Raw genomic sequence first — 15,449 nt, forward strand, 5'->3', positions numbered from 1 at the left:
GCTGGATGAAGCATTTCATTCCAACAATGAAATGCTGAAAACCAGTTCCATCCTGTAAATTATACTGCACCATCTCATACCCAGCAAAACAGCACTGATGACCAGCATAGATATGTCTGTGGTCCAAATTTGGTGACAGTGGACAAACTAATGCAGATTTTTAAAAAATATATTACAGACAACTACATCCGACAATTGAACTAATCCTGTTATTCCAGCAATATTGAATGCATTAAATTCCAATTAGATTTATTGAATTACATATGACTTTCACTGCCAACGGATACCACCTGGGTGAAAATACTTCATAAAAATTGCTGAAGGCTGACAAAAATCAGATTCTGGCACTAAAATTTATCTGTTCAAAGTTATTTATGTGACATGCTTATTTTTTAAAGAATATTTCATTTGTAATCAGAATTTTAACTTAGAGGGAACATGATACATCATATACATTAGAAGACAGACAAGCATTTAAAAGATCAGTACAACATGAAACAGACAATACTTTCAACAGGATATGCAAGCATACATTTCAGAAAGTTTTACTTCAGCAAATCTCTTATTTTAAATCTCAATAATTGCATTGCGTAGGAGCTGTAATATACAATATCTAATTGAGGTAATTCCATTTCATTCAGAACAAAAGTAAACAGGTGAGTTGTATTTATATTTTGGACTTGTATCTTTTTCCTTAATCCCACTTTACTGCATGAGAAAAATGAGGAAACTGACCATATAACATCATTACTAGTCACATGGCCATGAACCACATCACCTCTGAAACAAAAAGTCAAGCTCCCCTACAGATCTAGATTGTGGTTGGTTTGCTAATTTGCACTTAGAGTGAGCAAGCCAGAACAAAAATGGTTCATGAAATACAAAAAATTAGATGGAAGTTAAGTTCAAAACTCAAATTCAGGGTTCAACGCATGGTCACTCAGGTGCTTTTGAAATTTTGAACATGCAGATGCAATATTACCACTTCTACACAATGTGGATGAATTTGTAAGACTGCATAACGAGGGAATAAAATTGTGTCATATTTGTTTCGATTTTGCAAACCCAAGGTTTTAAATACCACATACCAGACACTACTTCAAAATTATTTGTATTTTTCACACATATTAACACAATGTAAAATAAAAATTCTTAAAATTACTTCACCAGATGTGTGCCCTGTCAAATCACTTGCCCTAATTATGGCTGTAAGTCAACATTTTGACTTGTATCTACCACAGAAACCCTTTCTGTGTGCTCTAAAAAGAAAAATCTGTCAATTGGCAATTGCTACACATTGGTGTACCAATTGGGACCACCCCATTTTAATAATCCATTAATTGGACAAAAAATTCAGGAAATGCATCAAAAACTTGCCTGGAACATTTAGCTCCAATTAGCTAACAATTTAGTAGTTAGTAATGACAATCTCTCTCTCTCTTTCTCATACTATAATAAGTGAATGCCTTTGCACTTAAAATTTTTCCCAATGTCAATGTTACTGCTTTAGCCAGATGCACCACAACAATCTTTTCCAGTCCTGCATATTCCTTTGTTCAACATACCAATAGTAATGCACTAAAAAGCTATGATCCTTAAGCAATGTTTATTCAAACTAAAAATGGAACATCGATTGCTTTTTTAAAATTCATTCACAAGATGTGGGCATTGCTTTATTGTCCATCCCTAATTGCCCTTGAAAAAGTGGTGAATAGCCAGTTTCTTGACAACGGAGTGGCTTGTTTGGCTGGGTCAAAATCCTGGAACTCCCTTCCTAACATGGACTGCAGCGGTTCAAGAAGGCAGCTCACCACCACCTTCTCAAGGGCAATTAGGGATGGGCAATAAATGCTGGCATAGCCAGTGACACCCACATCCCATGAATGAATTAAAAAAAAGTTAACAGTCAACCACATTACTGTGGGTCTGTAATCACGCATAGGCCAGACCAGGTAAGGACAACAGATTTTCTTCCTTAAAGGGCATCAGTGAACCAGATTAGCTTTTATGCAACCCAGTAGTTTCATGGTCACCGTCACTGATGCTAGCTTTTTACTTCAGATTTATGTAATAACTAAATTTAAATGCCCTACTGCTGTGATGGAATCTAAACTCATGCCTCAGCCTCTGGATTACTAGTCCTATTACATAACCACTATGCTACTATTACCAGTTAAAAACCAATGCTCACTACTGCTGAAAACAGTTGTGCTCCCATTACCTGTTAAATTATGTGCAAAAATTTTCTTTTTCAAAATGTTTAGACTAAAGGTTTGGCAACAATCCTTCGATCAGCAAGATCAGCTGGCACCTCAGCAGCTGCTCCACCAGCCAATCTGGCAGCTTGTGTCTCTAGCCATTGGTCTAGTCTCAGACTCTTGAGAACCAGCCAAAAACATTAAAGGCTGTATTTGCTCACCTTCAGTGAATCTGTCAGCACCATGCCTCAACAGTATGGGAGAGCACACGTTGGTTTAGGTATTCACCACTATAGATGTGGTTGGTGGTTTGGCTGACTGTATTGGGTCTATTGCAGGTCTAATGAGCATAAGGGAACCAAGATTTCATTTGATGGAGTAACTGTTGCAGCATTAATAGCTGCTTTGGCAAAGAAGACTACTGAGACAGGGCTGGCAAGGAGGACAACATGTATTTATACAGCACCTGTAGTAAAACATCTCAAGGCACTTCACCCATCATCCCTGTGCTCTCATGTTATCTAACAAAATCTGATAGAGCCACATAAAGGAGATACGAAACAGGTAACTAAAAAAGTAGGTTTTAAGGAGGGTCTTAAAGGAGGAACCAGATAGAGGGGCAGAAGAATTTAGGGAGGGAATTAGAGTTTAGGACTAAGGGAGCCATCAACATCTGACATGTGGGAGTCTTTCAAACGTCAGTTGATTAGAATCCAGGACCAGCATGTTCCTGTGAGGAAGAAGGATAAGTTTGGCAAGTGTCGGGAACCTTGGTTAACGAGGGATATTGTGAGCCTAGTCAAAAAGCAAAAGGAAGCATTCGTAAGGGCTGGAAGGCGAGGAACATACGAATCCCTTGAGGAATATAAAGACAGTCGGAAGGAACTTAAGCAAGGAGTCAGGAGGGCTAAAAGGGGTCATGAAAAGTCATTGGCAAACAGGATTAAGGAAAATCCCACGGCTTTTTATACGTATATAAAGGGCAAGAGGGTAGCCAGGCCCACTCAAGGACAGAGGAGGGAATCTACGTGCGGAGCCAGAGGAAAGGGGCGAGGTACTAAAAATGAGTACTTTGCATCAGTATTTACCAAAGAGAAGGACTTGGTGGATGATGAGCCTAGAAAAGAGAGTGTAGATAGTCTCAGTCATCTCATTATCAAAAAGGAGGAGGTGTTGAGTGTCTTGCAAAGCATTAAGGTAGATAAGTCCCCAGGGCCTGATGGGATCTACCCCAGAATACTGAGTGAGGCAAGGGAAGAAATTGCTGGGGCCTTGACAGAAATCTTTGCATCTCATTGGCTATTCTCCAGTCCTCTGGGACCTCACCTGTAGCCAATGTTGTTCCGTTCTTTAAGAAGGGTAGCAAGGCTAATCCAGGAAATTATAGGCCGGTGAGCCTTACGTCAGTGGTAGGGAAATTATTGGAGAGGATTCTTCGGGACAGGATTTACTCCCATTTGGAAACAAACAAACTTATTAGCGAGAGGCAGAATGGTTTTGTGAAGGGGAGGTCGTGTCTCACTAATTTGATTGAGTTTTTTGAGGAAGTGACAAAGATGATGATTAAGGAAGGGCAGTGGATGTTATCTATATGGACTTCAGTAAAGCCTTTGACAAGGTCCCTCATGGCAGACTGGTACAAAAGGTGAAGTCACACGGGATCAGAGGTGAGCTGGTAAGATGGATACAGAACTGGCTCGGTCACAGAAGACAGAGGGCAGCAGTGGAAGGGTGCTTTTCTGAATGGAGGGATGTGACTAGTGGTGATCCGCAGGGATCAGTGCTGGGACCTTTGCTGTTTGTAGTATATATAAATGATTTGGAGGAAAACGTAGCTGGTCTGATTAGTAAGTTTGCAGACGACACAAAGGTTGGTGGAGTTGCGGATAGTGATGAGGATTGTTAGAGGATACGGCAGGATATAGATCGGTTGGAGACTTGGGCGGAGAAATGGCAGATGGAGTTTAATCCGGACAAATGTGAGGTAATTCATTTTGGAAGGTCTAATGCAGGTGGGAAGTATACAGTAAATGGCAGAACCCTTCTGAGTATTGACAGGCAGAGAGATCTGGGCGTACACGTCCACAGGTCACTGAAAGTGGCAACGCAGGTGGATAAGGTAGTCAAGAAGGCATACGGGGCATAGAGTATAAAAATTGGCAAGTCATGCTGTAGCTGTACAGAACTTTAGTTAGGCCACACATAGAATATTGCGTGCAATTCTGGTCGCCACACTACCAGAAGGACGTGGAGGCTTTGGAGAGGGTACAGAAGAGGTTTACCAGGATGTTGCCTGGTCTGGAGGGCATTGGCTGTGAGGAGAGGCTGGATAAACTCTGATTGTTTTCACTGGAACGACGGAGGTGGAGGGGCGACATGATAGAGGTTTACAAAGTTATGAGTGGCATGGACAGAGTGGATAGTCAGAAGCTTTTTCCCAGGGTGGAAGAGTCAGTTACTAGGGGACACAGGTTTAAGGTGTGAGGGGCAAAGTTTAGAGGGGATGTGCGAGGCAAGTTCTTTACACAGAGGGCGGTGAGTGCCTGGAACTTGCTGCTGGGGGAGGTGGTGGAAGCAGGTACGATAGCGATGTTTAAGAGGCATCTTGAAAAATACATGAATAGGATGGGAATAGAGGGATACGGTCCCCGGAAGTGCAGAAGGTTTTAGTTTAGGCAGGCATCAAGATCGGCGCAGGCCTGGACGGCCGAATGGCCCGTTCCTGTGCTGTACTGTTCTTTTGAGCCGAAGGCACGGCTGCTAATCGTAGAGAGATTAAAATCAGGACGCTCAAAAGGCTAGAATTGGAGCAGCACAGATATCTGAAGGTTTTAAGACTGGAGGAGATTACAGAAATAACGAGGGGCGATTTGAAAACAAGAATGAGAATTTTAAAATTGAGGCATTGCTTAACCAGGAACCAATGTTAACCAGTGAGCACAGAGGGTGATGGCGAATGAAACTTGGGGCGAGGTAAGATGGAGGGTAGCAAGGTTTTGGATAACCTCAAGTTTAGAGGGTAGGATGTGGGAGGACGGCCAGGAGTGACTTGGAATAGTCAAGTCTAAAAGTACAAAGGCATGGATGAGGAAGGTGGGTGGGGGAAGCAGCTCATTCAAATAACAGAAATCAAGAGAGTCATCTGGCAAAACAGAGTCCTCTATGTGGCAGGTAATTGAGATCTGCCCTCTATAATTAGCTCCCACCTAGTATGCAATGGCCATATGCTTATCTATTAGAAAGATTGCAAATGATCAAAAAATAAGTTGGGGTGAAGATGGCCCTTTAGCACATTTGATGTCATTTTTTCAGAACACTAATCCTTCCACCTTCTCATTGCAGCATCTAACTGTTTCTTAATTAAATCCAATTTCTTGGCTGTAACCACTCTTTCCTTGCTTATCCCAGCTGTTAACCACCCTCTGAAAGAAGGACTTTAACATCTATCCTAAATTTGCTTTGCATTACCATAAGATAGACATATCAAAAGTATTGTCTGGAGTTCAAATCTCTGTGCCCTTAGGTATTTGTATAAGTTGGTAAACATCCCCTCTGATATATGTTAGAATGAACCTAACATGGAGTAACCCAAAAAATTCTGTACAACTGTCAACTTTTAACAAACAGCTAGCTTATACTGAATGCTGTTTAGTTATGTTAAAAAAAAGTCAGATATTTTCTAACTACCTGAGGTGGAGTGGGAGTGGAGTTTGGCCTCACTACAGGTGGCGTAGGATTCCTGCTTCCACCTCCTCCTGACAATATTTCTTCAGTGATATCCTTGCCTCCCTGGTTTGGATCACGGATTCTAATCTGCAGAAGAGAAACCAACAAAGTATCAAACTGTTGTTACAGACTGACCATTATACAACACTTCGTTTTTAATGTTTTGACTTTCTAAATGACACTGAAATGTTTCCTTGATCTACCACTGAGAGATATCAAACAAAATATAATAATTTCACCAGCTTTAATGCTAAGAAAGCACCCCAAAGGGCTTTCATATTAAAAATATTCTGCAATGCTCTTTATTCTTAAAAAAGAGTGCGGAATGTCAATTTCTTTTAATGTTAATAATGTTCGGCACTTGGCAACATACTACCAAAAGCTGTTTCAACACTATGGGCACAACTTAAACACACAGGCTGTACAAGTAGTAAGAACGCACTGAACAAGTAGAAATATAAAGTAATAACTGCAGTATACAGGCCCTGGAACATTGCTAGATTAGCTTTCTTGGATGACGCTTCAGATCAATTTAAGACAAGTAAAGTCTAAAACCCTGACTTTGATAAATGCCATATATTATCAGCAAATTGGATAGAGGCTAGCCAAACTAGCGTTGCTATTAATATATAGTACATTATCCTCTGTGTAAATGTAAAGCTGAAGCAATGGAAGGTTGAAGATGGCCAACCATCCCTAGCATATTTGGCTTCAAGAAAGGTGGCCTTTGTCTGAGGGTTCCAAATAGCATCAGTGTGTCAGTTGAGTTAGGAAGACTTTGGAAGAACAGCAACATGTGTGCACAAGAGACAATGAACTACAAAAGCATTTTAAACAGGATGGTCCAAAACCAAAAACAAGTGTTGGTGGATACTCCAGAATTGGTAGGGAAACTTTTGCCATAGTTACTTGGGAGCATAGCGCACTTGTAAAAGCTCAGGCCATTACCACTGCCATTGTACATAAGCATGTGTTCTGCATACATCCTACTTGTTTAATTTCTATAAATGAATTTAGTTAGCAAATTCGGAATCTAATCACAGTTGTAATGCAATGTGTTGATATGCTGTTCTCTGGAATTGCTTGGACGGAAATAAAATGCAGCAGGCACTAGTGATCTAGGTTTGAGAGTTCTAAAGGTTATGAGGTCTTTGCAGTGGCAGGAAACTGCAGAGTTGCAGCTTCTGGTTCACTGGGCACGTACAGTCCGTTCATGTGAAGTGCAGTGAGACAGACAGTTGCAAGAGAACAGCTCAATGCAACACCACAAAATTGTGTCAGGCATCAGCAAATAGCCTGGCAAAATTGTGACCATCTAAGCAGTTCTCCCAATTTGAACCCCAACTTTCAAATGATTGAAAAATATATAACAAATGACATTTAGAGCAAAATTCATAATCACTCAATTCCCGTTCTTCACTGCCTTTATGGGAAATGAAAATACTTCCACTGGATTAGACCCCTAATCCAACCTCAGAGACCACTGCCTCAGCAGTATCCACATCAACTTTCAACAGGACAAAAATAACATTGGCATAGCTCGAAACAACCTTGCAGCATTAAATAATCAACAGTAGGCCAAGATATGCACCTTGAGCAAGGTACAGCTCATTTTATTCCAGAATCAAGTTTATGACTACAAAACTGTAAAATCTTGATAACCACTACCAGTGTAACAATGTGCACATTTTCAGGGTGCCAAAGAATTAACATGGCAAGAATCTATTCACTTTTTCCAAATAACTATTACTTTGACCCCTGAACATGTCATAGAGTTATACAGCACAGAAACAGGCCCTTCGGCCCATTGTGTCTGTGCCGGCCATACAGCACCCAATTTAGGGTCTAGAGCCTGAGGCCCAAACTACTCCTAAACTGAAAGATCTGAGAAGGAGCGTATTTATTATAACTCTTCTGAATTCATGATCTGTATCGAGCACTGTGTTTTTCATTTATTCTCAGGGTTTGGGTGACACCAGCAAGCCTCTTATTGCTCATCTGTAATTGCCATGAGGTGGTGATGGTAAACCTTCTCCTGGTTTGCTGAATTGCTGCTGTCCTTGTGGTCATGTTGTTATTACGATGGTAATAGATAGGGAACTCCAGGCTATTCACTCAGCAATGAACCCAAGCCAGGAGTGAGAGAAAATTGGAAAATAATTTTTAGATGGTGCTCTCACAGTATTGCTGCTCTTGTCCTTTTTGGTGGCAAAGGTCACAAGAGCGACAAAGGCAATTTTAAAGTTACCTTCGTGCTTTGCTGTAGTGCATCCTGCAGATAGCTTACACTAGTCATAATGTGCCAGTGTTAGAGAAGGTGGATCTAAAGTACATTGGATAGGCCATCAATCAAGTGAATTGCTGTGCCCTTGATAATGCTGAGCTTCAAGTGCTGTTGCAGATGCACCCATCCAGTGAACATTGCATCTTACACCTGGTTAATCTTGTGAATGGAGGGTTTGAGGCATCAGGAGGTTGGCCGCTCGTTGCAAAGTATCCAGCCTCTGCCCTGCTGCTGTAGCCATGATGCTGATGAGGCTGGTTCAGTTAAGCTTCCAGTCGATGATGACCTCAAAAACGTTGATGGTGGGGCACTGAAGATCAGGGGAGATGATTGGGTTTTCGCTTGTTTGGGATGGCCATTATCTGGCATTAATGTGATGAAAATTCCCTGCTGTAGGTTGCTTCATTATCAAGAGTTATGAATGTAACGAAGTACTAGAATAGTCAGGGGACAGCACCATCTGAGGCCCTTCTAACAGAAGGAAGATTGTTGAAAATAGTTGGGCTGGTGATACGGCTTTGAAGAAGTCCTGCAATGATGTTTCAGAGCTGCAATGAATAGCTTCTGGCAATCACCCCTATCTTCCAGTCATGTATGGTTAGCCACTGGAGAGCTTTCCTTTTGACGCCCACTGATCTCGTTCCTGGGGCTCCTTGGTGTCTTACTAGGATGAATGCTATGTTGATGTTAAGAGTAGCTATTTTCACTTCTCCTCCGTCATTCAGATTGAGCGTCCATGTTTGGATAAAGGGTGTGATGAGATCAGAAGCAAGCTAACTGGCAGACCCCAAACTGACCATTAGTGAGTAGGTGTCACTTTATAGCGCTACTGAAGACTCCATCCATCACTTTACTGGCGATTGGGAAGCAGCTGATAGGGCAGTAATTGGCTGGGTTAGGTTATCCTGATGATTGGTATGACATATTGAGATAATTTACCTACATTGTTGGATAGATGTCAGTACCACATCTTGGCTAAAGAAGCAGCTGGGCCGGTGCACAAGTCTTCAGCACGACAGCCAAGATGTCGTCAGGGCCAAAGCCTTTTCTCCATCTAGTTCACTTAGCTGCATCTCTATGACACAGAATGAACTAAACTGGTTGGACATTGGCAAAAATGATGGTGGGCACCTCAGGAGATGGCTGAGCAAGGTTGTCCATTTGGCACTTTTGACTGAAGATACTTCAGCTTTGTTTCTTGTACTCACATGCAGAGCTCCACAACTGTTGAGGGTGGGGATGTTTATGAAGCCTCCTGCGCTCATAAGTTAGATGGTTTACTCTGATCCATTGGTTGTGGGATCACTAAACTGACTATAGCCTACTGCTTTTGGTAGTGCTTTTGTGTGGTAGAATAAGATAATTGCTTACTGAAGCTAAGGTATGTTTGGTGTTGCTTTTGGTATGCTCTTCAATACTCTATAATGAACTAGGCCTGGTCCATGGCTTGATGGTGATGGGGGGTGTAAGGGATGTGGTGGAACATGATCTCAAAGTGTGGTGGTCTATAATTCTGCTGCTAATGGCCCACAGTTCTCATGGATGCCCAGGGTGGTTATATCTGTCTTTGTCTGCCCCACTTCGAATGGTGATTAAATGCCACACTAAAATGATGGAGAATGTCGACTTTGTGGAAATATTTCAAAAGGCAAAATCAACTATACCAAAACAAAGGTGGTGGGGAGGTCACTCAACAGACAGGCTAATTCTATTACAAGCCTGGGTATGCAGGTAGCAACTAACTTCTACCATGTAGAGCAATACAACATCCTCCCTCTCCTTCAAATCACTTACCTGGTTACAATACTCGTCCCCTTCCTTCACAGATACTGATACCTTCACAAAAGTGAGGTGATTACACTTCTTTTAAATGCCCCCAATTTGTGTACAGGAGCCAGCAGACTCGGCACTGCCATGACTGCACTGCTTCTACAAAACTGGGCGTGTTTCTTGAACTTGAGAAATGGAGAGTACAGGGGAATTGGATGCTTTAAAATTGACAAATCCAACCTATATCAACTGCATATTAAAATTTCATTTACACATTCAACACTAAATGCATAACTAAATGGCCGAACAAATTTCCCAAAGACATGTTAAGACAGCTCCAACTGGCAGATTATGAATTAAATCACAATTTCACTCATCTATATACGTTCAGTATCATCTACAGAAAGTACAAAGGAAACAGCACATCGGCTTGCCATACCGTTTTCTTTTCCCTCTTTGTTGGAGGTGGTGGTGGTTGTGTAGGCACTATCAAAGGTGCAGACGGCGAATACACAGGTTGACTGTAATAGGATGGTGCTGGTGAAAGAAAAAGCAAATTAGAGTTCATCATCTTTGCTCGGCAATCTTGATGGAAGGAAACTTTTGGACTTTCTAAATTTCACATGCTTTAGAGTGACAAAATGAGGCACATTTTGGTTTTAAGTTATCACGAGAATTCAATTGCAGGGGCCACAGTCCTCTAGATGCACAGAACTCAGAAGCCTGTTCACATCAGGATGACGCTGAAAACGAACAAGCAGTGCTGAGATGCCCGCTGTAGATAAGGGGCACAAAAGTGGAATGTTGTGTATTGTAATTAGGGCCCCCAGTGCTTCGTGATTAAATGGGCATGGAAACTATCCCTGCCACAGAATCAGAAGCAGGCTATATCTGGTGCCCAGCCGTATTCCTTCCATTCTTACTCTGGTGGTATTGCTGTTTAGTGAGTTGTTATTGGTTTGTCTTTACCTCAAATATACAATTACAAACTTGTGGCTGGGTCAGTAAGCATAAAAGATGAAGTAGTTTCACAGCTAGGTGGGGCAGTGTGCTTAAAACCACAGGAATAATTTCAGAACTGATGAATGCAAAGATGTAAAGGACGGTAATCTTTGATCAGTGTCGCCCCACTGCAGCTGTAAGGTTATTTAGCTGCAAAAGTCTATTTTTAATTAAAACTCTAGCTGCTGGTGGGACTGAGCAAAGTATGGGCTGGCTGGTTGCTGAAGGCACTGACTGATGGCTGGAGGGTAGCTGTCGGTAAGTGGGACTGCTGCAGCAGTCTCTGGGTCAGCTCCCGCTCTCGCCCTCACTGGGGGCTATAAGTTTGCACTACAAACACTGTAATCTATACCCATGTGCTTTTCTTGTTAAAGAAAGACAAAATTGCTGTTATCTCACTTTAAAAACATAAATGTGTAGGAAATTTAGTAACAAGCCACAGAACCTACATTCCCTTGCTGCATAATTTGGTGGGGCTGGTTACAGAAATTAGCTTTTGGGTATTGCAGAATTCATGGGGCCCTGAATGTAATGCATAAAATGTAAGACAACACTACAAACACTCTTTGTATTTTTTGGACAAAAGAGCCACAAGTGGAAGCAATTACAGCTCAGGGTCAGTTGGGGCAACAGTACAAAATGATGGTGAGAAACATCTATAGACACAGGATACGCCCGCTTAATTAGCAGAACGGGTTGAGAGGAAAGAAATTTAACATAAAAAGGGTCACAGGGGAAATACTGAAACCCAGCTCTGACCATCTCAGTGCTCCTCATCTAATTAGTTATTTTCTTTTTGCTAGATTCAAACATTAAGTAAAATCTTACTTAATTTTCACAACAATCACATTCCACCAATAAAAACCTACACAATCACACTGCAGCAAAAGCATTTGAAATCCAGTCACGGTATGACAGCTCCCACCCATTTTCTCCCAGTGAAACACCGTGGGCCATTTCTTTATGTTCAATGGGAATAGGTGCACCTTTCTTCCTTTAACTATTTGCTCACTTCCCACACCAATTATTTTCTCTCTTCATCCAACCCTGTCTTCCCTCATCGACAGGCATTTTTAAACCAGGAGATCAGCCTATACTACAGACTTGCCGGACTATTGCAGATGGAGTTACAAAATCTTGATGTTTCTTCTATGTTTCTATGATCCAATGAGAATGGAAAAATTATCCACTTGGATCAGTATGTTCACAGCAATCAAGATTCAGATCAGAGTATTACAAGCATCACTGACCTCCCTCTACAGCTACACTACTTACCAGTCTTTGCATTTCGTATTAAGCTGCAAATACTAACCACTCACATGTGTGAGGACACTATACGTCCACATTCAGAACAATGCATGCGCACATAAAATCAAGAGCTGTGTGTTACTATTGGGACACTAAGTCAGTGATTGCCATTTCAACATTAATTGCATACAGGGAGAATGGCCGCATCAGCGACTGTACAAAACTGATCGCCTTCACACAATGATGCAACTTACAGGATTTTCTAAACCTTGGCACCTAGCCACAGCAGCTCATTCTTTGCCAAGTCTGACCTCTGAACCTCCCTGACACGACCAGTTGATGCATGGCAATGTATTCTCACTGATACCAGCTCACAGCCACGCATTGTGCTAGAAATACAGCTTTAGATAACCACCATCCCCCACTATTGAGCAATTTCACCCATCAAGATAGAGCCTTTGTCCATGCACATCGTATAGAACCTAAAATTACAGCTAAGAATATTCAGCCTATGTTTTGTTTTCACAGAAAGTAGCTTATTAATCTTCAAAAGTGATTCCTGCAAAATTCTCACTTCTATCAGGGCAAGGTTTACAATTGGGGGAAGGGTAGATATGATGCTGTCAGGCAGGAACTGAGGAGCATAAGTTGGGAGCATATGCTGGCAGGGAAGGGCACGGTCGAAATGTGGAACTTTTTCAAGGAGCAGATAGTAGGGGCCATTGATAAGCATGTCCCTGTCAGACAGGGAAGGGATGGTCATGTGAGGGAACCGTGGTTGACAAGAGAGGTTGAGAGTCTTGTTAGGAAGAAGAAGGATGCGTATATAAGGTTGAGGAAAAAGGGCACAGGCATAGCTCTGGAGGGATACAAGATGGCCAGGAAGGATCTGAAGAAAGGGATTAGGAGAGCTAAGAGAGGGCATGAAAAATGCTTGGCGGGTAGGATAAAAGAAAACCCCAAGGCCTTTTACGCGTATGTCAGAAATATGAGGATGACTAGGGGGACCGTAGGTCCGGTCAAGGACAATAGCGGGAGACTGTGTGTTGAGCCGGAAGTGATAAGTGAGGTTTTGAATGAGTACTTCTCTTCGGTATTTACGAATGAGAAGGGGTGTATTACTGAAGAGGACGGTGTGAAACAGACTGGTAAGCTCGAGGAAGTGCTCGTTAGGAGGGAAGATGTGTTGGGGTTTTTGAATAACTTGAAGATAGACAAGTCTCCCGGGCCTGACGGGGTATATCCAAGGATGTTATGGGAAGCAAGGGATGAAATTGCAGAGCCGCTGGCAATGATCTTTTCATCTTCTCTGTTGACGGGGGTGGTACCAGGTGATTGGAGGGTGGCAAATGTTGTGCCCCTGTTCAAGAAAGGGAATAGGAACAACCCTGGGAATTACAGGCCAGTTAGTCTTACTTCGGTGGTAGGCAAGTTGATGGAAAAGGTGCTGAGGGATAGGATTTCTGAGCATCTGGAAAGACACTGCTTGATTCGGGACAGTCAGCACGGTTTTGTGAGGGGTAGGTCTTGCCTCACAAGCCTGATTGAATTCTTTGAGCAGGTGACCAAGCAAGTGGATGAGGGTAAACCAGTGGATGTGGTGTACATGGATTTTAGTAAGGCATTTGATAAGGTCCCCCATGGTAGACTTATGGAGAAAGTCAGGAGGCATGGGATAGTGGGGAATGTGGCCAGTTGGATTAAGAATTGGCTAACTGATAGAAGGCAGAGAGTGGTCTTAGATGGTAAATACTCAGCCTGGAGCCCAGTTACCAGTGGCGTGCCACAGGGATCAGTTCTGGGTCCTCTCCTGTTTGTGATTTTTATTAACGACTTGGATGAGGAAGTCGAAGGGTGGGTCAGTAAATTTGCAGATGATACAAAGGTTGGTGGAGTTGTGGATACCGAGGAGGGCTATTGTCGTCTGCAAAGGGACTTGGATAGGTTGCAGTGCTGGGCTGAAAAGTGGCAGATGGAGTTTAACCCTGAAAAGTGTGAGGTCGTCCATTTTGGAAGGACAAACACGAATGCAAAATACTGGGTTAACGGTAGGGTTCTTGGGCATGTGGAGGAGCAGAGAGACCTTGGGGTCTATGTGCATAGATCGTTGAAAGTTGCAACTCAAGTGGATAGGGCTGTGAAGAAGGCATATGGGGTGTTAGCGTTCATTAGCAGAGGGATTGAATTTAAGAGCCGTGAGGTGATGATGCAGCTGTACAGGACCTTGGTAAGGCCTCATTTGGAGTACTGTGTGCAGTTCTGGTCGCCTCATTTTAGGAAGGATGTGGAAGCCTTGGAGAGGGTGCAGAGGAGATTTACCAGGATGTTGCCTGGAATGGAGAATAAGTCTTACGAGGAAAGGCTGAACATTCTAGGCCTCTTCTCATTAGAACGGAGAAGGATGAGGGGTGACATGATAGAGGTTTATAAGATGATCAGGGGAATAGATAGGGTAGACAGTCAGAAACTTTTTCCCCGGGTGGAGCAAAGCGTTACAAGGGGTCATAAATTTAAGGTGAAGGGTGGGAGATATAAGGGGGATGTCAGGGGAAGGTTCTTTACCCAGAGAGTGGTCGGGGCATGGAATGCCTTGCCTGGGGAAGTTGTTGAGTCAGAAACTTTAGGGACTTTCAAACGGCTTTTAGATAGGTATATGGATAAAGGAGAATGATGGGGTATAGATTAAATTGTCCTTGACAGAGGACAAAGGATCGGCACAACATCGTGGGCCGAAGGGCCTGTTCTGTGCTGTATTTTCTATGTTCTATGTTCTATCCAAAAGGTTCAGTGAGTAAACATACTACACCATGACAATGTTTAATTACATTGAAGGTAAATGGTTAATTATGTTATAAGTAAACAGCTGAAGGGCATTGTTCAATTAAGGATATAAAATGAGCCTGCTGGACACAAAGGGTTGGGTGAACAGAAGGCAGAGATGTGTAATGCTGCACTCTGAATAAACTGACCAACAAGAAAAGGATCTGCGTCTAGTTTCATTCTTCACTGTTTGGGGTCCAGAGTCAAATAGACCAAATGTTTGATTCTTGATCTTTGCTAAGTTAGCCAACCTCAATGAAGGCAACAGCAGGGCACTTGGCCTTTTTATCCCCAGGCTGCAGTGACAAAGGCATGGTGGGGTAGCAGAGAAAGACAGGGGAAAAAAATCTTGCTGATACTTGCCATCTGGTCTTGTATGAAAAATAGCTACTTCAATGTGG

General features: G+C 42.4%; 1 protein-coding gene across 7 annotated transcripts in view; it reads right to left on the reverse strand.

Annotated features, from left to right (window-relative positions):
• The window catches only part of LOC137352259 (eukaryotic translation initiation factor 4 gamma 3-like), a 436,424-nt gene that overhangs the window by 194,449 nt on the left and 226,526 nt on the right, over positions 1–15,449 (reverse strand). For all 7 annotated transcript variants that reach the window (XM_068017538.1, XM_068017532.1, XM_068017537.1 and 4 more), the window contains 2 exons: positions 10,418–10,515; positions 5,886–6,011 (listed from right to left, as the gene is read on the reverse strand). In XM_068017538.1, the coding sequence (XP_067873639.1) occupies positions 5,886–6,011; positions 10,418–10,515 (224 nt within the window). The remainder of the gene's footprint in view (positions 1–5,885; positions 6,012–10,417; positions 10,516–15,449) is intronic.

This window comes from Heterodontus francisci, chromosome 37, assembly GCF_036365525.1.
Source record: "Heterodontus francisci isolate sHetFra1 chromosome 37, sHetFra1.hap1, whole genome shotgun sequence".
Classification (NCBI taxonomy): domain Eukaryota; kingdom Metazoa; phylum Chordata; class Chondrichthyes; order Heterodontiformes; family Heterodontidae; genus Heterodontus; species Heterodontus francisci.